A 26,457-nucleotide genomic window follows, 5' to 3' on the forward strand; every position below is an offset into this window, starting at 1 on the left:
GTCACTTCTCTCTGGCCGCAGAGGTCCCAACAGTAAGGAAAGTTCCTGCTTTTGTCACATCTCCTGCCCCGCTAAGGTGGGGTCTGAGTGTGTGCACCCTCCTTTGTGGTTACGACGCTGGCGACCTGGCCCAACACTCCCGAGGCTTGGCACATCCCTGATTTGTGTCAGGGTGTGTGGGTGGAGGTATGGGGTACGAGCCGGAAGACGGGATGTAAACAGGAAGATTCTGTGGCCGGAAAGGTCCCTGGTTTCGATGAACTTCAGAATTTTATTAGATGTTGGTCTTATGTCCATATTTAGGCTGTGGGGGCGGGGAGACATAGTCACTCGTGAAGGATTGGACAGTCTTGAGAGTTCTGCCAGACTCAGAGGCCAGAGGCCTGTTCTGCGGGTTGAGGAAGCCCCTCCAGCGTGAGTCCTGTCCACCCGGAAGGAAAGGAAGCCTCAGGAGTGGGTCACAGATCCTCTGGACGCGGTGGGCTCCTCCAGAACCTCCCCCATAACCTCCGCGCCGGGCCTCGGCCTCCTAGGCGGAGGGAGTCTGGGCCTTTATCACCACCGAGGCCCTGACACCCCTGCCTAAAGCTGGCGTCGGCGCTCGCCACAGTGCAGCTGCCCAGCGCAGTCCCCAGTGCAGCCAGTAAACCCGCGGGGTGTGTGGGGCTCCGCGCGGGCGGCCGGGGTCCTCCTCGGGGAGGCTCTCCCGCGTGTCCAGGGCCGGTCCTCGCCTCCCACACGCCCCACGTGTCCTGCGGCACCCGTGCAGGCTCTGGCCTGGCCATCCGTCTACCCCGGGCACCCTGCACGCGGCAGGTGTCCGGCGCTCCCAGGGCAGGGGCGCAGGCGAGAGTCCACAGGCGTCCTAAAGGGGGTGGCCTCGGCGGCCAGCGGACGGGGCGGGTCCGGCCAGCCGCCTTCCCCTTTGCCCTTCGACCCAGGAAGCGGCTCGCAGCCAGCGGCCACTCAGGGCAGCCCGGAGCTGGACGCTGGCCTCCGCGCCCGCCCGGCCTCCCCGGTCTCCCCGCCTCCAGGCCCGACCTCCGCCCCCGGCGCAACTTCCCGCTCCGACGGCGGGGGAGCGGGCGGGCGAGCGGCCTGAGAGCGGCGCAGGGACACTCTCGCGCGGAGGGTCGCTCGCTCCTTTCTCCCCCGGGTGGCTAATTTATTTTCGAGCCCGGGGGGGGGGGGGGGAGGGGCGGGGCGGGCGAGGGCGGGGCGCCGGGAGGGGCGGGGCGCGGGCCCGGAGGGAGGGCGCTGGGGGCGGGCGAGGGGAGGCGGGGTGGGGGTCCTGCCTGCGGGGGGGGGGAGAGCCTGGGCCGCCCCTCGTCCGGCCACCCCCACTGCCCAGTCCCGCTCCCGGCCGCGGCGGCCGCAGCAGCCGCAGCAGCAGCAGCGGCCGCAGGATGCTGAGCGCCGCTGCCCCCCAGCCCTGGCCCGTCGCCCCCGGCCCGCGCTCCCGCCCCGGCCCCTGGGCCGGACGCCCCCCCAGGCCGCGCACACTCACCTAGGACCCGGCCGGGATGCCGAGGTAGGCGTCGCGGGCCCGGGCGCGGGCTGGCCGGGCTGGGGGGCAGCGGGTGGCCACTGCGCGGTCCGACGTCCCAAGCTTTGTCCGCGGGCGCGGAACCGTGCAAGGCCCGGGAGGGCGGGCGGGGGCCGGAGGGCAGGGCCGGGAGAGGGCCGAGCGGGCGCGTGGGGGCCCGGGGTCACGTCGCGGGAGGAAGGGGGCGGTCGCCGCGCGGCCGCCGACGGGCAGCCGCCTCACCGCCGGGACTGGGGCCCGGGAGGCGATGTTAGCGTGCGGCGGGCTCCGGGGAGAGAGGGAGCCGGGATGTGCGGGTTCGGGTCCCCCCAGGATCCAGCGGCCGGAGCCCGCAGGCCCCTCCCACTCCGTCGGGTCTTTGTCCAGCGGCCTCCGGGTGTGCGGGAGGGGGTGGGGGCAGGGTGACCGGCCTGGAGGTCCCCCGGCATCGTGACGGGGCAGTGACAGGAGGCCGAGGCCATCGCGGTCCCCGCGCCCCCAGCGCGCACGCCCCTGGCTGCTCCTCGGCCCGGGACAGCGCTTCCAGCCCGCAGTCCGGGCTCCGCGCGAAGCTGCGCCCACTTTCCCCCGTGGGCCGCCGCTGACTGGAGCCCCCGGAGTTCCCAGCTCTAGCGAGAGCCCCTTAAACTTCCCCGCTCCGGGAGCCCGCCTCCGGCCTCTGCACCGTGGCGAAGGGTCCCCGTGGACTGTCGGGCACAGGGGAGCCCGGTGCTGTCGGCCTCCGCCGGGACCCTCCGCTCCAGTGGCTCCCGCTGGAGGGCCGCGGGGCGCCCAGCCGGGGAGAGCCAGAGCGCCCGCGTCCTGCGCCCCGAGGCGGCCCGGAGTGCAGGGGTGGGTGGGCTGTTAAAGGGACGGTCACTAAATCAGGATTAGGCCGTGGGGCTGTCAGGCTGCCGGGCCTGTCTCCATGGAGACCTAATTTGGAGGAGAATAGAGGACGGAAGAATGTTTGTGTTGTCGGTAAGGGCCGCGGAGGCGGAGCGGGTCCTGCTCTCAGCCGCGGATTTCGGAACGGGGGCCTGTCCCCCTCCCACTTCGGTGTCCACTCTGGGGGCCTCTCGGCTCCCGGGGTTTGAGCCCTTCCCCGGAACACCCGGAGTCTGGAGACGCTGTGGTCCAGAGACCTCGCCCGCGTGGGGAATTTCGGACCCTCCCAGGGTCCCTTCCAGATCCCCTAGGCCGGGTGCGAACGCCCTTCTCTGCTGGGCTTTAACTCTCCCACCCCCAGGGGCAGCCGTAACGGGCAGCAAGGGGGTGCGGAGCTGCAGTGCCCCAGGATCCCAGAGCGGAGCGGGCAGGGGGCGGGGCGGGGCTTTCTCCAGTCGCCCGAAGAAAGGGGAGGAGCTTGCGTGGACGGCCCGGGAGGGCTGTGTGACAGGCCTCGTAAATCCCCCTTACCCGTATTTAACACCATCTCATTTATTTCCACTTGATTCCATTGGTGTGCGCAGCGGCCAGAAGCGACCCCCACGCCCTCGCTGTCTCCTGAGGGGAAGCCCTTTTGGGCCAGCGGGAATTCAGTTGTAGAGCAGGATCAGCCCTGCTCCTGGAAGGCCTCCTTAGGAGGAGGAGGGGGCTGGGTGACACAGGGATCCGGTGGGCCTCCAAGGCCCTGCTTATTCTTGGCTCTGGGGAAGACGGTGGCCAGATTGAGGGTCCTCTGGTTCGACAGCTCCAGCTCGCAGCCGGATCGAGGCAGGGAAAAGGCAGGCAGCAGGGAGGTACCGAGCACAGCGTGGTGTTCCCTAGCCCGTTCCTGCCTCCCTCCCGGTCATCCATGGCCACAGCGTTTTATGGATCAAGAGTCCCTCCCCCCCGCCTGGCTGCAGCTTTATTGCTGAGTCTCAGGCTCTCCACGCAATTTCACGCCTCTCTGCCTTTGCCCCTGCTGTTCCTTCAGCCAAATGCCTTCTCCATTGTCCCGGTCTGGCCACAACCTCCTCATTCTTCAGGCCCAGCCAGGATGCGCCCCCCCCCCCCCCATGTAGCCTCGCCAGCGTCCCCAGCTCTTGTCACTTGTCCCAGCCTCCTCTGTCTCCCAGCCAGCCCTGCACCTGTACCTCTCTTCCATGGTGGCTGGGTCCAAACCAGGCTTTGCCTCCACTTGCGGCCCCTGCCCCACAGTGTACTTTGTTCCGTTTGGGACCCATAAATACTGGCTGGGTGAGGAAAAGGAGTTTTGCGAGGACTTTAACAGGATGGTCTGCAAGGCCCAAGAGCTCTGCCCTCCTGAGTGGCTCAGCTCCTCCTTTCTTCCTCCCCTTCTCCCCTCCTCCTTGATGATTCTCTCCACCCCCCAAGTCCAGGGAGGACTTTGCCCCTCTCCTTCCCCACAGACCAGCATTCTTTCACTGCCATTATCCTGTTAAACAGAGAGGCCAGTCAGGACCCATATGGATCACATTAACAATTGCTTATTATCTGGCCGGACGCCCCCACTCCCCACCCATAGTTCCTACTGCAGGAGCCCAGGGTCCTGAGGAGGCCTGCCTCCCCTCCCCCCCGCCACTGGTCATGGAGGAGGTCAGGGGACAGGTTGGTTGGTTGCCCTCTCCTTCCCTGACCCCTCTAGCAGAATTCTGCCTCTTCTTGCCTTGGCACTTAATGACTTCGTCACCTTATTTAATGAGAACCAGGCTGGAGGCAGGAGCCTGGCTCAGGAAGGTCCCAGGGCTGCGCCCTGGAAGGTGGCCAAGGCCTGTCGCACCTTCTTCGGTCTGTTGCCTTGAGAGCTCTTGCCAGCAGTGGGCAGAAGTCGGGGCAAGGGTGAGCCATACTCACCTGAACTCTTAGTCCTGGTTGACCTTGCTGTGTTCCGGGAGCTAGAGGTTAATGAGGGACACCAGGGCAGAGAGTCTTCAAAGCTGTGAGACACTGAATTCCAAGGCTTCCCTGCAGAGAATTAAGAACTAGAGCCATAGTAAAACTGGAAGGGAGGGCCAGGCGCGGTGACACACACCTGTAATCTCAACATCCAGGAGGCAGAGGCGGGAGGGAGGATCTCTGGGAGTTCAAGGCCAGCCTGGTCTACAGAGCAAGTCCAGGACAGCCAAGGCTACACAGAGGAACCCTGTCTCGAATTAAAAGAACAAAACAAAATTGGACTTGAGGGCTAACACCTGTAATCCCAGAACTAAGGAGGCTGAGACACAATTACCATGAGTTCAAAGCTAGCCTAGGTTACACAGTGAATTGCAGGGCCACAGAGTGTATCCTATCTCAAGACCAACCACTACCACCAACAAAAAAGGGCCAGGATGTAGCTCAGCGGTGTATATGGGGCCCCTGCGCCCAGAGAAGAGAAATCTCATGGTGTTTCCTGGAGTTGAAGAGGAGTTAGCCTAAGCTGCAGAGGGAGTGACTGGGGCTTGTTTTTAATACGCACAAAGGAAGAATCTAGCTTGACACGGTCAGGCCTTTGAGGCGACCTCCTCCGGGGCTCTCTGGGCTGCAGGTTAGCTCAGCAGCGGAGTGTTTGGCTAGAATGTGCACCGTCCTGGGTTGGATTCTGTCTGTTTGTCTGTTTTTAAAGGCAGAGTTTCTCTGTGTAGCCCTGGCTGTCTTGGAACATGCTCTGTAGACCAGGCTGGCCACAAACTCAGAGGTCTGCCTGCCTCTGCCTCCAGAGTGCTGGGATTAAAGGCATGTGCCAGGACTGCTGGACTCTGGGTTGGATTCTGGGCTGCTAGGGGCTAAAACAGCCTTAGCAAATGGTGGGTCTCTAACTTGACCTCCAGGGCCGGGGGAGGCTAAGGAAAGTTCCCCAGAAAAGCGTGCTGTCATTAGCTGACACCACCATGCCCTGTACTCCCTTTGGAGGGCTTTTGGGCCCCTGAAGCCAATAGAGAATATGTCCAAAAGCCCTCTCCTGGTCCAGCCGCTGGTTCTGAGGCCAGCCAGGGCCTCCCGACCTCACGGCAAGGGACTGCATAAGCCACAGGTCGGGCAGAGGCAGGGGCTGGGAAGCTTTCGGGTGGGAGGGTTCACGCTGCCCAGGTCAAGGTTGGGCCGCTCCCCCATTGTTGATTACGCGGCTTGGAAAGAGGCCGATCTGAGATATTTATTGCTCGAGGGTCCACTTGTCTCCAGGAACAAGGAGCAGAGAGAATGGTCGCTCTTCCCAGAGCACCTCCGGGGAGCAGGGCAACCCTGTGCGCTCCTCAGGACTTCCTGAACGCTCAGTTCCCATTGGGAGGGGCTGAGGGAGGTGTCTGTGCCTGAGCATCGCGGTGAGGAGTGGGTGAGCTGGAACCTGGACGGCTCTGGTCTAGAATGACCCTGTCTGTGAGGGCAGCCGCTCACTGTTCTGCTGGCTCTGGTCTAGAATGATCCTGTCTGTGAGGGCAGCCGCTCACTGTTCCGCTGGCTCTGGTCTAGAATGACCCTGTCTGTGAGGGCAGCTGCTGTTCCGCTGGCTCTGGTCTAGAATGACCCTGTCTGTGAGGGCAGCCGCTCACTGTTCCGCTGGCTCGGCACAGCAAGAAAACACTGCCGTGCCGCACTTGCTGCCTTTCAGTTCCCAACTGTGGACAGCTTCAGGATCCGCCTGAGGTGGGCAGGAGTTCCCAGTGAAAGCTGAGCTCAGACCCGTACTAGCCATTTCCTTAGTTTATTTATCACAGTATTGTCGAGCTCGGGGCCTTGCACATGGTAGGCGGGCACTCCATCCCTGAGCTCTGTCCCCACTCCCACCCCTAGTTTATATTCCGTAGTCCTGGACCCCACTCTGAGGACAGGCTTGGGCTGTCGTGACCCTGCCCAAATCACCGGTAACCCAGGGAAAGCGGCTTCTTCGTTGTAGCCTCAGTGCCTTTATTTGCAAGATGGGGATGAGTGCCATGTACCCAGTGGTGAGGTGGGTCCTGGTTTCCGTTTGTGTCTTGTCTCTGTGCTCCATGCCCACCTTTAGGGCCCTACTCAGTGGCTCAGAACCCAGGCGCTTCCAAGACCCACCTCCCAGGGCAGGAGGAAGAAGATGCATGAGGGAAGGTTCTTCCCTCCCAGGCAGCGTCAGGAGAGCCGGCATGGCTGCCTGCGGGAACTGGGGGACAGAGGCCTGCCTTCCTGTCTCCTTCAGTACCTGGCACACTTAGGCCAGTGGCAAGATTAGTCAAGGAAGGAAGTACCTTTCACTGTTGGACTCCTGGGAGGCCCAGCACTGAGGCCTCCTGGACGTGCCTCAGCCATGCTCCCGAGAGCGCCAGCCATGCCCCCTGCAGGTTCTCCCACACCAACTGGGCTTTGATGCCTGGAGTCAGAGTCAGTCTCTCTCAGAGACCTTTCTGCGTTTATCATTGACTGATTTTAGGTCTGTGTCTCTGCGCGTCTGTGCACAACTTGGAGAAGTTGGTTCTCGTGGTTCCGGGGTTGAACTCGGGATTGTCAGGCATGGCAGCAAGCACCCTTGCTCCCTGACCCAGCTCACTGACCCCCGGAGGCTCTCTTAAGTCTCAGCCTCACACTGGGAGGTGGGTTGGGGCGCCAGCGCTGTGTTGCCCGCCACAGGCCTCTAACGCGAATGGTGGCTGCTAAGCCTTGGCCGTCACGCTCAAGGTAGCCGTCCAGCCAGCCAGCACCCTCCCCCTTTAATGTCACCTTCAAGGGACTTACATGATGCTGGGACCAGCAAAGAGGCGAGAGGACAGGCTTTGGCCCCAACATTTCCTGAGTAGAAGGGCGTGGCCTCAGAACTGTGCTGGGTGGTTTGGGGGGAGGAATCCTGGGAAGGGGCCTGTCCTTGGGAGTCTGTGTCAGTGGGAATCAGCAGGCTACTGGGACAAGGGTCACCCTTAGGTGTGTCTTCCTGAAGCTCAGGGTTCTTTTTGACCCTTGGATGCTTGGGAGTCTGGGGAGGTGTTTGTTCCCTGAGGTCATGGGGGGGGTAGTGGTTACTCTTACACCCCTACCCCTGCGTTCTATGGCTCCGTCCTCACCCAGTCTGCAGGTTGATGTCAGCTGGGGACAGATGAGCTGCTCTCTAGGGACTGTGACCACCAGGAGAAATTGCCTCTTCCGCCTTGCTCCTCGGAGATACGACAGTTCATAGATGGCTTCGCTTCTCAGAATTACCCGAAACTAGGTAATTACCGTGAGTGGAAGTTCGCTTCGACCGTCTTACGGTGCCTGGAGCTAACTGGAGCACTGACTAGCCCTGAGTGTCCGGCAGTTCTCCTGCCTTAGTTTCCCAGGTGACAGGCAGGCCACCACACCCAGCTTCAGTGTGAGTTTTAGCAAGGGGCCTCAGACACGCAGCATCCGGCTTGCTGTAGAAGAGCTTCCTTCCCAGGCAGAGCATGACCCGTGGGGTTGCCACTCTTTGTCCTCCTGTGGTATCCTTGTCAGGCCTGAGTTTTGGATCCTCGGCCCCTCACTGAGAAAGATGGATCTGTGTCTGTGGGTCACTGGGGGTGAGGGAGCCTGGGTGCTCAGCCTGGGACCTACTGAGCGTCCCACAGGCACACGTGTGGGAGCGGCAGGAGAGGGTCCCACAGGAGGGAGGGCCTCCTCAAAAAGAAAGTGTTGGATGGCCAGCAGCCCTGCTGGTGGGGGCATATCTCTGGTTCCCTTAGGTTTGCCCTCCGTGAAGCCAAAAACTGTTGGAAGAATTCCTGCTGTTTTAAAGGAGTGGGGATTGGTGGTAGCTTTCCCTGGGTGTGATGGTGACTTTAACGACTGTCTGGAGTTCACACTGAGGCCAGAGCTGCTCAGACCTGGGCTCAGGAACAGCTGGGATCATCCTTGATGCTAAGGATGGGAAGAGGTTCTAAGGAGGCTTACAAATGGTGAGGGAGGCCAGTTAGGTTGGAGGGACCAAGGGCTATCCCCATCGTTTTAGCTATTAAATCAAATGCCTCCTTTGGCCCCCTATTCTGGTGCCTGAGACAAGGAAAGTATGCCTCACTTTCCTTATCTGTCACGTAGGAATGCCGCTCCTGGGTTCTTGCAAAGATTAAATATTGGGCACGTGGGAAGTGGGTCGTGTGTTCAGAACCCCAGAGCAAGCAGAGAGGCACCGTGGCTACTCAGTCTTTGCTTAGCATCCTCCGCCACTTTCTCTTGCTCTTTGTGTCCCTGAGTCCCTGCAGCCGTGGGAGCCTTCCCTGGAGGACAGCTCTTCCCACTGCACACCCAGGTGGACCGGCCAGGCTGCATAGCTGAGTGACTCAGCTCAGCACCCCAGGGCTGGGGAGGGCTGCCCGCCTGAGGATTTGGAGGTGGGCTGCCTGGGCCTGTTTCCTCACCTTTGGTCAGGCAGGTGAGGGTGTGTCTCTCATCCCCCAGTGTACACAGGAATGGGGGCACATCTGGGGCCAGGGAGAAGGATCCACCAGCCTTTAAGCCCTTTGGAGGCCTCCCCCACCAACTCAAGGCAACTGTCATAGGTCTGGCTGAGTGGAGGGCGCAGCATGAGGTCTTGGAGGACCTCTGAGAAGGCCATGGGTAGGGCAGTTTTCCGATGCAGCTCTTTTCCTTTGTAGACAAAAACAGTTTTATTTAGGCAGTGAAAAGTATTTTTGAGAATAGATCTGGAACTTCCCAGCTGCAAAAAGGGCCTGTGGCTTGGATCTTATCAGCTCTGACAGTTCCTTGTCTCCTGCTCATCCAGCGCCAAGGCCTGAAGGAAGGAGCACCTTACATGCAGACCCACAAAAAGACAGAGGGCTGGAGAGTAGTGACCCCAGCTCAGCAGAACAGTTTCCTTCCTTTGCGCCTGTGTCTTCCCCACAGGTACTGAGTCCCCAGCGGCCTGGTGCAGGCCTGTACTGCTCTGTCTGTGGGACGGGAGAGGAGCTGAACCCCAAAGGGCAGCTGATTTGAGGTGGGACAGACAGGGTTCTAGTCCATGAGTACAATGAAAAAACAAAATCTCCTTCTGAAAAGTAATTACAGGTACCGGCGGTGTGGTTCCTTGCCAGTTGTGTGTGTGTTGGAATGCGTTTGCTGGGCAGTTGTTTGAACCTGAGGATGTAGAACCTGACGCTCCAGAAGGCCTCTGTACTTCAACAGGACTTACTAATACAAAGCAGTGCGGCCCAGCCCCTTGCCCTAAGGCCCTGGCGCCCCTCACACATACCGTTTGTATCTGGGGAGGGGGGAGGGTAAGGGGTGGCTGTGGGGGAGAGCATGAGGGTGCTTGGCCAGACAGCTTGCTCTGGCAAGGTTCACACAAGGGTGTTGAACAGGAGCAACAGCAGCTGTCAGGAAGCCTCTAAACGGTGGGACAGTGGAGCAGGGAGCCGGGGATGGCTTCGGAGTGGGATGACAGCGTGGGGGCTCCCAGTGCAGACCCTGGGAAGGTGTCTGGGCACAGGGCCTGGACAGAGAAGCCTGGCGAGATGGGCACAGGTGGCTCGGGAGATGGACTGCCGTGTCTGGGAGGTGAGGATGACAAGTCCAAGGCTGGTCAGAAGGGGCCGACTTCCCATCCACATAGGGGAGCAGAGGCGGAGGGTCCAGGGCGGGGCCAGCTGTGGGGGGCAGGGTCAGAGGATGCCAGTGGGACCAGGGGAGCTGTGATATGGGCTGTGGCTCCCGGGTGGTCAGTCTTAGGTGGACAGATGGACTGAGGAGGGACAGGGTGGAGTGTTTCCCGGGCCACGAGGAATCCCAGGTCGCTGGACACCCTGGGGAACCCTGCAGACTCCCGCCTGGGTTCTTGGCTCCTCAGGTCCCAGGGAGAGTGAAAGGTGGAGGCCAGGTGGGTTAGATCTGGTGGGCGGACCCCCAGGAGGGACCTGAAACACAAGCAAGCCATCTTGCCTGGACAGTTGCACAGGGACAGCAGGGACATTATGCCGGCCCTGGGGTTCATCATGGACAGAGGAGAGGCTGGTGGAAGGTGTTCCAGGACACAGGTTGGAGGGGCCAGGGGCTGGCTGGGATAGCCTGGGGTGCTGGCTCTGTGTTCTCCGGGACGGCCAGGTCCACAGACAGCGAGAGCTTCAGGCTGTGCTCTCCGGGGATGGCAGACAGCTCTGAAGTGGCTTTTCTGAGTGGCCCTTCAGACCTGCTGGGTTTTGTTCTTCCTGGCTTGGGCAGCACTTCTTTTCTGGGGCTCCCCCAGCCCTTGGAGGAGCTGGTTTGAACCTGCCCCTGCCGGGCCTGCTGCTTGCTCAGCCCCAGCTCCCACCAGCAGCCTTCGAAAGCCCTTGGGGCCACGGTGGCGCTCTGCTCCGGCTGCCAGTTCCCGTTGGAGTAGAGATCAGAGGCGCAGACAGTTGCGGCCATTCACTCTGCAACAGTGTAGCCATGGGAAGGAAAGGGCGGTGGCCCCTCCCCCCAGCCGACCTCCTGGCTTGCCTGAATGGCCTTAGAGGATCCTAACCCTGGTCACTGTTTCATGTCTGCCTCCCTCAGGTCCGTGGTGGGTCTAAACTGTCCTGGGTGGGGATGCGGAGGGCGGCAGGTGACAGCGAGGAGGGGAAGAGGCAAGGAGGTGTCCCGCTGTAGGAGGGCGGATTCCACCTTCCCCCTCCTGTGGTGGCTCTGTGCAATGACCTCTGCTGGCGCCATGTGTCCTTGGGTTTGAGGGTGGGGTGGGGGCACAGTGGGCTACACTCGGTCCCTCTCTGCGGCTTCCTGAGGGCCCAGGAGTCGCTCTGTTTCTGACTGACGGCAGCTGCAGCTCCAGGACAGCGTGGTCAGGGCAGGCTGTGCTGCCCTCTGCTCTTCCTGGCCCTGGGACTCTTCTTTTCCAGGGAACACATTTGGCCATTCCTGTCCATCTCCAGCAGGCGAGAGGTACAGAGGTCCCTGTGCAAGAGGCCTGCTCTGGTGAGCCCCCTCTGAGGTCCGCGGCCAATCGCGGGAAGTCTGACATGGCAGTGTTGCCTAACAGAGTAGTGCTGGTTAGCCAGAACCATGCATGAGATAATTGGTGCTTTCTTTAGGGGAGACAGGGGTACTAAGTGCTCTGGTTCTCTCTCCTTGGCATCCCTGTCTCCACAGGGAGACAGTTTAGCCCTGGCAGCCCCGTGTTTCTGGCTAGTCCCCTGTCCTGGGGGCGAGATGGGGTGGTGGAAGGACAGGGCTTAGGCCGCTCTGCAGTGACAGCACTGGGGGTGGCTGTGGGGTCACTGGGTGAGCAGCTGGGAGCGGGGAGCAAGAGAGAGAGCTCCTGAGCTGGAACCGTGATGAAGTCAGGCCTGGCAGCACCAGAGGAAAGAGCTTTGGGTTGCCGTTGTACACAAAGGTTGCTGGGGCCTGGCTGAGGTACCCCAAACGCAGCCAGGTCACGGGAGGCACTGGCAGGCCCCCTCGGGGCTGAGCTGTGTTGGCTCAGTGTTGGCAGCCTTGAGTCCTGTGTCCTGTGTCCAGCTTCAGGCTGCTCCTCATCGGCTCTGAGAGTTGTGGGGAGGGGCCCTGGGAGTCACCATGGCCTCCTGGGGTTGTACACAGGCTGTTTGATCAGTGAGTGTGTAAATTGGGATTTTATGGATTGCTTATTCACTGCTGGAGCTGAGGCCCCCAAATTCCTCCGAGCCCCAGAATGTGGGGAGGCTTCTTTCTGGGAGGGGGAGGGAGGGGAGGAGGCCAGCTCCCTGAAGGCCCCATCCTCCTGCTGTGGCTCTCCTAGGCCTCAGGCTTTGTCAGTGGAGGGCCGAGCAGTTCAAATGTGCTAATACACTCCCTGGGGGATGTTGGACAGTGGGACTTCCTCGTCAGTGCTGTGATTGGCCAGAGACTATGAGGGGGGGGGTGTTGTGGAAGCAGCTGGGAGTGTGTGTGTGTGTGTGTGTGTGTGTGCTGCGTGCGTGCGAGTGCATGTGTGGCTGTTTGAGAGGGGGGTGGGGTGAATGTCCACCCTGCTCAGGCCACTGGACAGAGACAAAGGATCTTCAGCTATCCTGGAACAAGGATTAAGCTCAGAACAAGCTATGCCCTTCTGTGGTTGGGCTGACGAGGGAGCCCGGTCTGTCTTTACATCTCTACCTGGTGGGGGCTAGTGAGTGTGTGTGTGTGTGTGTGTGTGTGTGTGTGTGTGTGTGTGTGGTGGGACTGGGTTGCATCTGCTGGAGTCATCCAGCTGAGATTACGCCCCCTAAGAGTCTCCATTGTCTCTCCCACCCCCTCAGTCCTCCTGCAGAGACTCGCTGCAGCCCAGGCCTCCTGGCCAGACATCCAGGCTGGGCATGGACTCTCCAGGCCTCAGGGGACACAGCTGTGACCCCCGGACTCTGTTGTCATTTGACAGCGCTTTCACTGTGGTCACATTTCTCCCCCTCTGCTGGCCCCCATCTGTCCTTGGGATTGGATGAGGAAGAGGATGGTGGGCAGAGTGGGGGAGGGGCGCTTAGGCGCTGATTGGGGAGGAAGGCCCAGATGACAAACTGCCCTGTCCTACCTTGTGTCCTTCTCTTTGGCCTGCCCCTCCTCTCTCTGGACAGGCCAGACAGGCTGGGCTGGGGGAGGGGGTTGCCCCCGTGAGGCCGAGGCCATCTCGGAGCTGGAGTCCAGAGTGAGTGGCTGTGAAGCCACCAGGGAGTCGGAAGGAACAGCCTGAGTCCTCAGGAAGGCCACCTGAGGCCTGCCACCGCAGCGCTCAGGCTACCGAGCAGAGCTCTGGTGGGGACGAGGACCTTCCACGGTGGCGCCTGTCTGCAGCGATGCCACACGTGACTGCTGAGTGCTTGAACTGTAGCCAGCGCCACGTTGGAACTGGGTTTTTATTTTATTAAGTTTTAATGGATTTAAATGTGAATGGCTCCTCACGGCTGGCGGCTTGGGAGCCCCATTCTCTGCCCCATTCTGGCTGAAGCTAAGGAGGAGGACACTTCCTGTCACATCTTTCTACAGTCAGTCAAGTTTCTCCACATGGAAATGCCCTATACGTTCCCTGTGGCTAGAGGCTGCCTGAACCTGGGGCCGGGCTGTGCCCAGCTACGGCAGGAAAGGGTGGCTGTGGGCCTCTAGATGGAAGAGACTGTAGGAACTTCTGAGAAGTCTTCCTGGAGGAGGAGGTGGGATGAGATTGGACCAGAGCCAAGCAGCAGCCTTGGAGTCTCGCCTGCTGACCCTGATCCTGAGCAGGCCCACCAGGCTGAAGGCTGGAGCATGGCTTGAGTCCCACCCCATCCCACCCCCTTCCCAGCCTCCACTTCCTGGTCTGTAAGGTGGGGAGAGCCGGTGCCTCTGTGCTGGCGCAGAGGGGGAAGACTGAGGTTACCTGGAAGCGTCTGTAAGTCCTGCCAGCCCAGGAAGAGGGGGAAGCCCACTCCTCAAGGGTGCCAGCCCCTGGCCTGGCCTCAAAAGGACAACAGATGGTCACAGCTTGGCTGTGGCCCTGACCGAGGACAGAGACCCCCCCCCTGTTTGTGTGTGCGCACACATGGCCCAGATGGGGGCCACTTGGCCAGCTTCACAGGGCTGACCTCCTGCTGTTTGGCATTTGACATATGAGGAGGCCAGGGGCAGTACCCCCCACGCCCCCACCCTGGAGAGGAGCCAGGCTGTCGGGGAGGCCTCACTACCTCCAGGAGGCAGGGTCCCAAGGGCCCTGATCTCTTTTCCATGTGTCCGTGGCCTTTGATGGGAATTCCATCGCCCCCTTTGTCTTCTGTTGGAGGCCTGTGGGAGGGGAGCAGAAGGGGGAGGAGGGAGGCCAGGGGGATCCCAGGGAACTGGGGTGGGTGCCTTTGGGCCACCATCCCCGTGGCGCTGGGTGCTTTTCTCTGGTGTTCTTGGAGGTAAATTCACCTCGCCACCTACTGCTGGCTTATCTTGCCATCCAGCCATCTTACTGAGACCCCATTTCCTTATGTGGAGACAGAAGCAATTCTGAGCCTCTTTGCTGACCCGCCCATCCACCCACCCATCCATCCGTCCGTCCATCCACGTCCATCCACATCCATCCACATCCATCCACCCACCCATCCATCTGTCCGTCCATCCACGTCCATCCACCCATCCACCCATCCATCCATCCATCCATCCATCCATCTGTCCAGAACTTACTGTGCACCAGGCACTGTCTTAGCTGCTTGGCTTCTCGGTGGAACAGATAGCTCATACAGGCAGGTGCTTGCAAGAACATGAGGGTGAGGTGACAGCTGAGCTGTGAGGGTGCTCCTGGCACAAGCACAGCAAGAATGAGTGACCCAGGGTTGGAGGACCACCAGGTGAGAGCGACGGCCGGTGAGCTGGGAGCTTCTGGAGACGTTCTGCGAGGACTGGTCAGCCATGATCAGACTTCCAGCTTCTAATCTGAGAGGAGTAGGAGCCATCAAAACTTTGGGGTAAAGGACCGGGGAGACGGCTCAGTCATGCAGTTGTGAGGACCTGAGTCTGTTCGGCACAGAAAAGCCAGGCACGGCTTTTCTCACGGTGCAGTGAGAAGGCCCAGCGCCAGGGGCCGGGGCCAGGCACGGCTGTGCAGTGAGGAATCCAGCGCCAGGGGCCGGGGCCAGGCGGGTCCCTGAGCTCAGTGCCACCTGTTGACCAAGCAGCCAGTTTTAGGTTCCGCAGAAGATGCTGTGTCAACAAGTAAGGCTCCGAGCGGCTGAGGACGACACAGCACCGCCCTCTGGCCTCCACACACACAGACGTGCGTGCGAGCCCACTTGCTCACACACAGATGTGAGAAGGAGAGAAAGCTTTTGGCGGAAGAACAGCGGCACAATCACGCTCTTCTCAGAGCATCCCCTTGATCGGCCGAGAACGGAGTGGAGGGCTCTGCAGTCACAGGGGCATGAGGGATGTCTGTGGAGGTGCTGGGAAGGGCTCACTCTGTACACAGTCTGAAGCTGGAGTCAGCTGGCTTGCTGGTGCTTCCTGAACGGTCAGAAGGGAGGCCACTGCCGTAGAGGAGGCTGGGGTGTGGAGGGTGGCGTGGAAGCCGCAAGTTTGAGTTGACGTGTTTTTTGTTTTTGGGTGTTTGGAGACACAGTTTCATCACGGTTGGCTTCAAGGTCATCATTTGGCGGAGGGTGACCTCCCGAGTCTCCCGTCTCCACCTCCAAGTGCTGAGGGAGCTGCCGGTTTTGGCAAAGTTTTAAAAAGGTGGAGGGTGTAATCAGAGGTTGTTCCAGGCTTTGCCCTCTACAGTGGGAAATCACAGCATATCGAGGGCTGATGAGGACAGGGCCTTGTGGGGGTAGGGTGAGGATCGGCCCTACAGGGTTAGGGGGAGCCAGGACAATGATGCTGAGTGTTGAGAGGGCCTCCGAGGGAGACCATGGCAGTCCATCAGTCCGTTCACCTCTGTTCTTGCAGCCATGAAGACTTTATCCACCTCCCCAAGGGGGCAAGAGGTTAGCAATGAAGGCCTGGGAGGGGTGTGTGAAAGAAACAGGCCTGATGGGCCTGAAAGTGAGCAGAAAGGGCGTGACAGGCATGAGGTGCCGCGGGAGCCAGAAGCCTGGCTGTGGTTCTGCATGAGCTGGGCCGATTCTTCTGAATCTGTTCTGGGAGGGAGGGTGGTGCCCCTCGGCAGACAGACCGTGTTGTTCAGAGAGGAGAGTGGAGAATTAACGAATGGTGGAGGCTTCCTCTTTGTCAGCCAGCCTTGTGCTTGGACTCTGCCTCACTTGTCTGCTGCCCTGGGCCAGGAGGGAAGGGAGGGACAGAAGGGAGGGACAGCAGGGAGGGACAGCCGGGAGGCCATCGCATCTCCTGCTCTCAGAGCACGCTTCTCAGTGGCCGTGTGAGCCTTGCCGCGGTGGGCGCAGGAACACGCTGGTTCCAAGGAGAGAGATCCCTGTCCAGGGCTGGCCGCACCTCAGTGGCATTCCCGAAACTGTCTGTTTACATCTGTGGAATGGAAGTAGATGAGAGGATTGGTGTGGACACTGCTCGAGGCTCAGCAAACCTCGTCCTTCTTTCCTCGGCTTGGGCCTGGATTCTGCACCAAGGCTCCAGTCTTTGAAGACAGGTTTTTGGGTCGTGTCCATAGCCTCAGGTAGTCTTGGCTGTGTCTGAACTTCCAGAATAAACCTTTCCTTCTGACCTCCCTCTCTCCCTTCCTTTGCTATTCAAACAAACAGAAACCCGACCGGCAGGTCTTAGTGGTTAAGAACATAAAGTACTCTGAAGACCCAAGGTTGGTTCCTAGCATCGCTGTTGGGTGGCCTGTTCCTTCCAGCTCTAGAGGAAATTATGTCCTCTGGTGGCATATGCTGGTACTTGTATTCATGTGTACACAGCCCCACAAAGAAAGGTGACAGCATACTCGCACGCATACACGCGTACTCTTTAAAAATCCTTTAAAAACTCTTTATCAAGAGGCCGGAGAGATGGGTCAGCAGTTAGGAGTTCTGTTCTTCCAGAGGTCGGGGGTTGGATCCCAGCCTCCGCATGGCAGCTCACAGTCATTTGTAACTCCAGTCCCAAGGTATCCAACACCCTCTTGTAGCCAATTTGGGCACCAGGTGCGTACAGACCTACCTGTAGGCAAAACACCTGTGCACATCTGAAACAAAACAGCTGTGTCAGCGAGTCCCACTGGCATAAAAACAGCAACAGTTGTCCAAGCCTTAAGAATAGTAGCGATTTATATGAGACAGGGTTTCTCTGCGTAGCCCAGGCTGTCCTGGACTCACTCTGTAGACCAGGCTGGCCTCACACTCAGAGAGAGTCCCCTGTCCCTGCCTCCTGAGGGCTGGGATTAAAGGCGTGGCCTCCACTGCCCGGCCTTGAAGCTTGGTTTTTAGATGACAGCAGGAATATGAAGGTCTTGATGCATGCGCTGCTGTAGGGCTAAGGCGAGTGGTTCTGACATCGCTTCACAGGGTGGGTTGTGGCGAGCGCGCTCGGTGCTCCGGGAGCTGGGCCGTCAGGGTGGCACAGCTCTGCCCTGCTGCTCTTGAGTTTGGCTGATGCTGCCCCATTCCTTCTCCTGTACAGCCTCCTCCCTCTCCCCTCTCTTCCTGACCACACTCAGCTGATCAAGGCTGTAAACTCAGGTCCCTGCTTGACTCAATCCTGCCCATTAGGCGGCACGTGATGGCTGCCACCATGGAAGCACGTGGAAGTGTCAGGCGGCTGGAAGACGGTGAATTCAGCATGTGGACCACGGTCACTCTCCCAGCAACGTCTCTAGTTCCTAGACGTGTTGTGCCCCATCCATGTGAGGCCCCGGGCCAGGCCCCGGGATCAGCAGGATCCCGTTGTGCTGGGACCTGTTCTTGGGCCTGGAACTGGGGAAACGGAGTTTCCCTGTGGTGACTGTGAAGACTTGGAAAAGTGCCCAGTCCTCCAGGTCTCTGTGTCTCTGTTGTGGGGTTGGCAGGAGAGGCAGGGTCCTGGGCAGTGAGGCACGCTCAGGCTCTGCCAGGGCCTGTGGGCTCTGCCACCGCATGAGCCGTAAGCAGTAGACAAAGGCCATGACAGAAGGCCTGAGGGAGCCTCGGGAATAGATTAATGAGATCTCCGCTCCGAGGCCCCACAATAGGATTCTCTGCTCGGCCCCTTTTGTCCCCGGCTCAGAGAATGGAGCTGGAGGAGGCTTGCCCAGAAGGGGGCATCAGCCCTCCTCCACTACGGCTGAGTGGTGTCCCCCACCCCCACCGTGGGGAACGGAATCTTGAATCCTAGCATTTCTGAGGTCCGGGCTTTGTGGGGAACGAGAGAGGCGCAGACACTGTGTTCCCACCCAGCCCTGTCTAAATTGTCTAACTTAATTTTAAAGACGCCCTTTAGGATTTTAGCGAAATGTCTGGCTCTTTCCATGGAGCCAATAGTTTTCGATAGTGGAAAGCTTGGGTGACGGGGCCAGCTAGTGGCCACAGTCACATGGTGGGGTCTGCTGGGATTAGAAGTACAGTATCCGAGCGAGCGAGCAGAAGCCAGAGCTGGCAACCAGGAGTTGACGAGGCAGCCAGGCCTCAGGAGGGAGTGCAGGTTATGGCGGGCTGTGAAGGTTGGAGCACAGATGTGGCAGCTTTGGGCCTCCCGGAAATGAGAAGCGGGGCTGTAGTTCAGCAGTTCTGCAGGCACGGACAGCCTGGAAGTTAGAAGTGGCGTGCGCTGGGCAGAGGCGGGCGTGGACCCTCGTGCTCTCGAGCATCCTCCCTCCCCTCCAGGGTGGCAAGACTTTCTGCAGCGCCCAGCTACCACGAGGGCAGGCCACAGACAAGGAACTGTTTGCCTGCCCAGGGCCACGTGTGACAGTACCCACAGGGAAAGGGGCAGCTTTTGGGGGGCTGTTTGGTCAAGAGGACACCAATTCCCTTGGTTTGAAGACCAAATCCACAGCACTGGGAGGCAGCCCTGTCTATAGGAAAAATGTAAAAGCTGTTTTTTTAGGCCAGGGACATGAGTGCTGGGACACGGTGGAGTTTGGCATTGCAGGAAGAGGGCAAGAGCCAGAGTTTCAACTCCCGAGTACTGTGGACCAGTTGCGTGAGCTTGGGGATGTGGGACTCTGTCTTGTGTAGGCTGGAGCAGTCACACAGCAGCAGGACCAGGGGTCTGTGGCATGGCGTGAGGCCCATCCTGCCCTGCCAGAGCGGGAAGTCTTCCAGCCAGGCCCATGCCCCAACGCCCAGGTCAAGGGACCCGCAAGGCCACAGAGCCAGAGAGCATTACTTGGGACTTGTAGTCTGTACTGCTTTTCACACGTCATTTTAAATCCTCAACGTGTCACGCCCTTTAATCTGGAGAAACAGAGGTTCCTAAGGTTGGGTAGTCTGCTCAGGGCCCTGTGTCTGAACCTGGCTTTAAAACATGCCTCCTTCAGAACTCCTGCCTGCCCAAGTCCTGCGTCCTCCCTCACCCTGGCTCAGCTGACCCTGGAGACTATGAGGCTAGAATGTGAGTTGGAAGCGAGGCAGGAGGGCTGGCAGCCGTGCGGGGGTGGTGAGGGCTGGTAGGGAGCAGGGAGTTAGATTTCCATGTGCTGAAGGCCAGGCCTGTGTGGCTTGGTCTCTGAGGAAGCGCCGGGGACCTCTCTCTGGTGTGTAAACATGTATTGGTGCTCCTGCTGGGCATTCACACTCTGGAGCGCACCCAGACTGGGAGCTGTAGATAGACTGGCAGTGTGTGTGTGCGCGTGTGGGGGGGGGTCCCCAGGCTCCATCTTCAACCTGAGTACAGGGGCAGGCCTGGCCATCCGGCTTGTTCCTTGGGCCCAGTCCTTAGGCATTAGGAGTCAGGCCATGTCTCTGTCCTTTCGCTTGCTGGATTTGAGGGGAATCCTCAAAGAGCTCACTCCAGAACTCAGCTTAGCAGAAGTGGCTGGAGGAATGGCTCCTTGGCTACTGCCGGGACACGTGGCAGGTCACGGTCACTGCGTGCAGACCACCATCCCTAAAAGAAGGGGTACAGAGCCAGGCTGGCAGGCTGTCCCAGGGCCAAGGGAGATATGAAAGGGTTCGCACTGTGGGGAAAGGGCTGACGGGGCCAGACTAGGCCCTGTGCTTGTCAGGGGGCTCCTGAGGTGGGCGGGCCATCAGGTATTTGGCCCACAAGGTGTATACAGAGGTAAATAAAGGTGAAAATGGGACAGTAGCTTCTTTCTTTTTTCCTGGCTAAAATGGAAAGCAAATCACCGAAAGTGTCTGAGGACACAAGCCAGTGAGTAAGTAGTATGGGCGAGGTGTCAGACATACCAGGTCCCCTCTAAGAGGGCTGATCCCTCTTTGGAGAATCAGGCTCGGAGGATAGGTCAAGGTGGAAAGGGGACCCTGCGGCCCATAGTCTGACGAGCGAGTCCCAGTGGTACCTGGTGGAGCCGAGGCCTGGCAGTGAGAAGAGACATTGCCAGGCAAGGGAGAAGGGCACACATGGGGAGGAGTTCCTGTCGGGGCCCTTATTGGGCCTTCTTCCCTTTGGGGTTAGTGTGCTCAGGGGAGACTCGGTCCTCAAGGCCACACGCCTTTGCTCAGTATTAGAAATCAAGGCCCCAGAATACAGTGGAGTAACACACCGACGACTGCTTCCTGCGGCCCTGCCGTGGGACCCTGGTGACTTGGTGTCCCAGGGAGCTGCCACTTACACACCGGACAATGGCTGTCATCCTTGAGAACCTCTCAGCAAGAGCTGAGAGTCTGAACACATCGCTTACCGCCCTGTGCCGGCTGGCTGCTGGTGCCCCCAGAATGTACCCTCCGTGTGCTAGCTCCTTAGCTAATGCCTTCTCTGGTGGACCCTCGGGTTTTCTGGCTACAGGCTGATCCAGATGTAGAGCAAGGTGAAAACCTGCCGGTTCCATTTCCAAGGCTATGTTTTGCCATCAGTCAAGACACAGCCACAAAAGTACTGAGAGAGGCCAGCGGTGGTGGTACTGATCAGCCATTGCTAGTGCGGCTGGGTGTGCACAACCGGAGACACGCCCAGCCTCCTGCACGCACACCGTCAGGACCCCAGGACCCCACATTTCTAGTGCTCTGTAGGCTGTGTTTCCTTTCCTGGTGTGCGCTGACCAGAGTCCAGCAGAGCTCTGTAGGTCGTGATGTGTCCAGCAGGTGGCAGCAGAGCGCCCCAGGGAGCCAGCTGTGCTTAGCTTTGCTCTGCGCAACTCAGGCTGGTGCGCAACTCCCAGCCTCCGGGACGCAAGAATGCAGATGTGCGCAGCTGCTTCCCGCTAGCCTCGGTGTGGACCTAGTTCCTGTCGTCAGGGATGCACTGCTCCCTGTGACCTTTAGGCCGCCTTAGTTCTTAGCCGGGCGTGGCATGCTCCGGGTGGCTGAATCACTGTAGCCGCCCTTTAACCTAACCCCGCACCCAGCAGAGCACGCCTGGCCGTGTGCTCAACACTGTTTAGCCCAGATGCTAGAGTTAGTGCTCTGTGGGGTTTACCGGGCACGCAGGAGGCCTTGGGTTCAATCCCCAGTGCAGCAAAATATGCAGGGACCCATATCAGAGTTTGCTGAAGGAAGATCCCGCTGGGCGACCCACGGGAAGCGTGGGCCTGAGGTGTAATCACAGAACTGGTGTCCGCGCTCGTGTAGTCTCTGAGTACTCTCCGGCGGCTGGAGCCGTGTGCCGAGACAGTGCCATTCTCAGGCCCTGCGTCTTTTGGATCACACCGTGACTGGAGCTAGTGGGAGACAGTGTGGGGGCCTTCTGCCCTGAAGGGTAGAGACAGCATGCATGGCTGTGCCCCACGCTCCTCGGTGAACCTGTGCATCCCACAGAACGCTGGCGAGGTGACGGGGTTGGTTTTGGATGGAGCGGGTCCCTGCCCAGACCACCAGGCCAACTCGGGGTTCTAGTTTCTCAGTGGTTCTCAGTCCAACCCTCAAATACAGCTGCTCACGTGGTGGTCACCCCCCAAATGTAAAATTATTTTCATTGCTACTCCATGACTGTCATTTTGACAGGGTTATAAATCATAATGGAAATAATTTTGGAGCTAGAGGCGTGCCAAAATAATCGCGACACACAGCTTGGGAAACACCGCTTTAGTCAAAGGCCCAAAGAAGGGAGGGAGGCAAAGGCCGCGGCGCTTTCCAGGGCCGATGGGCCTGGCTGGGGCAACTCGCCCGGAGCTACCGCCAACCACGGCACTTCGGGTCCCTCTTGGCGTGGAGGGAACCATTCTGACAAACTAATTCTTGCCCGCAGCTCTGTCGAAGATGCACTGGACACCGGAGCACGCCCAGTCCCTCAGCCAGTGGCCAGAGCAGCACCTGGACGTCTCCTCCACCACCCCGTCGCCGGCCCACAAGGTGGAGCTGCCCCCGGGGGGTCGCCAGCGCTGCCACTACGCCTGGGCGCACGACGACATCTCCGCCCTCACGGCCTCCAACCTCCTCAAACGCTACGCCGAGAAGTACTCCGGAGTCCTGGACTCGCCCTACGAGCGCCCGGGCCTGGCGAGCTACGGTGACGCCGTCTTCCTCAACGGTGCCAAAGCGGACCCGGAGCCCTGGCCCGGGCCGGAGCCGCCCTACCCCCTAGCCTCGCTCCACGAAGGCCTCCCGGGAGCCAAGCCGGCCGGTGCGGGCGGCTCCGCGGGCCTCGGGGGCTCCCCGGCCGTAGCGGGCAATCTGGCCGAGCCGCTATACGCGGGCAACGCGTGCGGGGCGCCGGCGGCGGCGGCCGAGTACGCGGCGGGCTACGGGGGCGGCTACCTGGCGCCCGGCTACTGCGCGCAGGGCGGCGCCGCGCTGGCCCCGCCGCCGCCCGCCGCGCTCCTGCAGCCCGCGCCGCCGCCTGGCTACGCGCCCTCGGCGCCGCTCTACAACTACCCGGCGGCCGGCTACGCGGCGCAGCCCGGCTACGCGGCGCCCCCCGCGCCCTACCTGCCCTCGGGCCTGGCGGCGCCCACGCCGCTGCCCGCCCCCGCGCCGCCCCGGCCCGCGCCCTACGGCTTCCCCGCGGCCGCCGACGGCGCGTCGCTGAAGCGCAAGGCGGCGGACGAGGGCGCGGAGGCGCGCTACCGCAAGTTCGCCTACGAGCCGGCCAAGGCGCCCGCGGCCGACGGCGCCGAGTGCCGGGGCAACGGCTTCCGCGCCAAGCCGCCCGCGGCCACGGACGAGGCGCCGGCCAAGTACGGCGGCGGCGGCGGCCTCAAGGGCCTGGGCTCCCCCGCCTACGCCCCGCAGCTCGAGCCCTTCGACGGGGCCTTCGCGGCGCCGTCGGGGGAGCCCCCCAAGGGAGCGGAGCCGGGGGCGCTGGAGCTGGTGGCCGGCCAGCTGCTGGACCGCGGGCCCCCGGTGCAGTGGGCGGACGTGGCGGGCCGGGGCGCGCTCAAGGCGGCGCTGGAGGAGCGGCTGCTGTGGCCGCTGCTCCGGCCGCCGGCCGCCTGCCCCGCTGGCGCCCGCCCGCCGCGGGCCGTGCTGCTCTTCGGGCCCCGCGGCTCGGGCAAGGCGCTGCTGGGCCGCGGCCTGGCCACGCGGCTGGGCGCCTCGCTGCTGCGCCTGCGCGGGGCCGGCGTGGCGGCGGCGGGCGCGGCGGAGGGCGCGCGCCTCCTGCAGGCGGCCTTCGCGGCCGCGCGCTGCCGCCCGCCCGCCGTGCTGCTGCTCAGCGAGCTGGACGCGCTGCTGCCGGCGCGGGAGGACGGCGGCGCCCCGCTGCGCGCGCCCCTGCTGGCCTGCCTGGACGGCGGCGGCGCGCGCCCCGACGGCGTGCTGGTGGTGGCCACCACCGCGCGGCCCGCCGCCCTGGACGAGGCCGCCCGCCGGCGCTTCCCGCTGCGCTTCTACGTGGCGCCTCCCGACGGCGCGGCGCGCGGCCACATCCTGCAGAGGGCGCTGGCGCGGCGGGGCTGCGCGCTGGGCGAGCGCGAGCTGGCCGCGCTGGTGCAGGGCACCCAGGGCTTCTCCGGGGACGAGCTGGGCCAGCTGTGCCAGCAGGCGGCGGCCGAGGCGGGCCTGTCCGGACTGCAGCGGCCCCTCTCCTACAAAGACGTGGAGGCGGCCCTGGCCAAGGTGGGCCCCCGGGCCCTCCCCAACGAGCTGGACTCGCTCGTCGAGTGGGACAAAATGTACGGCTCCGGACCCTGAGGGCGGCGGGGAGGCCGCTCCGCCCGGGGTAGGGACGTCTTTGGCCAAAGGAGTGATGAATGTGGGGTGGGAGAGGGCGGGCTCTCCCGGGGGACTTGTGTTTTGTTTTCTTTTTTTTTGTTTTGTTTTGTTTTTTATGGGAAGGAAAATGCTTCTGCCAGGCAGATCGACGCCATATGCACCAGTGAACTCAGGTTTTCCTATTTATTGTGGACGGGAGGGTCGCCGTCTCTGCCCGGCAGACGGGGCGCGCCCGCCATGAGCTGGCACCAGGGCCTGAGGCACTCCTGCTCTCTCTCAACACCTTCCTCCCCATTCTGCCTTCTCTGACCTGGCTTGGTCGCTGGCCCCTCCCCCCCCGTCCCTGATCCTTTTGGCTTCTCCTTCCGGCCCCCACCTCTCACCCTCTGTGCTGGTGTTTGTCTAGCTCGCTTGCTCACCGCCTCCTGAACCTGAGCTTCGACCCTCCCCTCCCGCCTCCCTGCTCCTCATTCACACAACAGTGTCTTTTGGCCCAGAGCCTGAGAAGGGGATGGGGAGCGCCCAAACCCCCTCCTCCGTACCTCACCCACCTGAGATCTCGCGGCTTTACGGGTGGGGCAAAGGAAAGAAAAAACACCCAAAGAAGGGTTTTTGTTGTTATTGTTCATTTTTGAGGGGAAGTCCCAGAAATGTAGGTTGCTTAATATTTTAGGCCTCTTATTTTTGTAAGATGTGTAGGATTGCTGTTTTTCGTTTTATTTTGACAACTCAGGAAGAAACTGACCTCAGAAAGAATGTTAGCTTGGCTGCTCTCCTGTGTCCCCAGCCCCAATCCAGGGGAGCACGTTCTCCCAGACCAGAGACTGATGGGCTGATGAAGAAGAGCAGAGCGAGCCCAAACTGCTGTTCCCGGGACAGAAGCAGAATGTACCCTCCACAGGCCCAGCTTGCAAGCAGGGGTCGAGGGCGGGCTGGGGCCTTCAGAGGGTAGGCCCTAGTCCTCAGCCTCGGCTTGTCCGTGATACTTACAGAGGGCTGGGGTCTTGCTCTCCACCGTTTCCTGCCTTAGAGGTGACCCAGGCAGGAAGTTCTCGGGCGTCTTAGAGCTCTGCCAGGTGCCCACTAACAGGCTCCAGGGATCTCCTCAGGCACAGTGCTGACTACTAGGAGCCGGGCCCAGTGTTGCTCTGGGGCCTGTCAGGAGGCAGAGCAGGGCTCTGGAAAAGGCTCTGGGCTGGGTGCTTCCTTGGTCCACCAGCATGCTGAGTGTGTGGGGAGGGCACAGCGTGTTTTCCCATGACAGCAGCCTAGCGCCCTCTGCAAACCACGTTCCTCCTGCTCGTCCCCTCTGTGTGGGCTTCAGCTGTTTGGACCCTCAGACATTTTGAGGTCTTCGGTGCGGAGAAGGGACGCTCCCATTTTTGTTCCGCTCTGGAGGTTCCTTGACCCCTTCACTTTGTGGGTGTGGAGGATGGCATGAGAGGCCCAGGCCTCGGGGCGCCAGAGGCAGGTGCAAGCCTAGGGGTGTGATCAGGAAAGCTGCTTGGTCCCCCTGGGGCCAGCCACCCAAGGGCAGGCCTGGATGCCTCAAAGCAAGCGGCCGTGGGGCGCCGCTGTAGGAGATCCCAGGCAGGAGCGTGGACTAAGGGAGTTCTCTCAGGTCTTGGGGGCGGGGCAGAGGGGCAGGGAAGTAGAGTTGGGAGCCCAGCAGCCCCTTCAAGCAGCAGCACATTTGGGGGGCTGGGTAGTTCATGGACCAGTCCCCGGGGCCCCCACTTCCTCTGCTGGGCTCTTTCTGTTTCCAGGTTTGGAAGCTTTGCACAAGAAGACAGCCCCCGGCTGCAGCACCTACCTCAAGAGCGTGGGGCAGGATGTGAGGGCGCGTCTAGCCCTAGCAATGTTGGGGGGCATACCAAAGAATCCAGGGATGGAGCGCGGGGGGGGGGGGGCGCCGGCCCTCCCTTCCCTCTGCTGATGTTGGGTTGGGATCCTCTCCCTCAGCTGCAACCATTTCTACCTCATTTTGCTGTGTGTTGTACATGGGCATATTTATCTCCTGTCTGATGCTCTGCCGCTGTGGTCTGTCTACCTCAGAAGAGACTGTATTTTAAAAGAAAATATTACACAGTATTAAAGTTATGACGTGTGGCATCCGGAGGATTTCTTGGGGGTTGTGGGTGCGGGGAGTGTCAGCTGCTCAGGTCCGTCAGTGTCCTGGTTTTAGCTCTGCGCGTTCTGTCCCTTCTGCAGAGGAAGAGAAGGGCAAGCCCTGCCTGAGCAAGGTGAGGGTCATACTTGTCTTCCACAAGGCAGAGAGCAAGGTGTGGTGACACCTGAGGCCCAGCGTTTCAGGCCACACGAGGTCTTTCGTCCACTTCCTGTCTTTCAGTCCTAGGTACTGACAGCTCATGATACCAGGGAGATGGAGAAATTAGGGCCACTGTTGAAAAGCTGTGTGGAGAAGCTGGGCCCACTTCTGTTTCAAGTCCATGCCACAGCTGGACCGTTCACCTGTGGGGGCTCGGGCCAAGGCAGGAGAGACAA

General features: G+C 60.9%; 1 protein-coding gene across 5 annotated transcripts; it reads left to right on the forward strand.

The window, feature by feature from the left end:
• The first annotated feature begins 1,148 nt into the window (after positions 1-1,148).
• Fignl2 (fidgetin like 2) lies at positions 1,149-26,064 on the forward strand. Of its 5 annotated transcripts, XM_060388583.1 has the most exons (5): positions 1,149-1,531; positions 7,484-7,625; positions 9,153-9,274; positions 9,428-11,320; positions 22,049-26,064. In XM_060388583.1, the coding sequence occupies exon 5, from the start codon at positions 22,060-22,062 to the stop codon at positions 23,929-23,931; it is 1,872 nt and encodes a 623-aa protein (XP_060244566.1). In that variant the 5' UTR covers positions 1,149-1,531; positions 7,484-7,625; positions 9,153-9,274; positions 9,428-11,320; positions 22,049-22,059; the 3' UTR covers positions 23,932-26,064. The 5 variants fall into 5 exon arrangements, with proteins under 5 accessions (XP_060244566.1, XP_060244565.1, XP_060244564.1 ...); XM_060388582.1 differs by having other exon boundaries at positions 7,484-9,274; XM_060388581.1 differs by having other exon boundaries at positions 9,153-11,320.
• The last annotated feature ends 393 nt before the right edge of the window (positions 26,065-26,457 follow it).

This window comes from Meriones unguiculatus, chromosome 8, assembly GCF_030254825.1.
Source record: "Meriones unguiculatus strain TT.TT164.6M chromosome 8, Bangor_MerUng_6.1, whole genome shotgun sequence".
NCBI classification, from domain to species: Eukaryota; Metazoa; Chordata; class Mammalia; order Rodentia; family Muridae; genus Meriones; species Meriones unguiculatus.

Excerpts from the sequence above, each read along its gene's own strand:
- Fignl2 (XM_060388582.1), top strand. The coding sequence starts at position 22,060 with ATGCACTGGACACCGGAGCACGCCCAGTCCCTCAGCCAGTGGCCAGAG.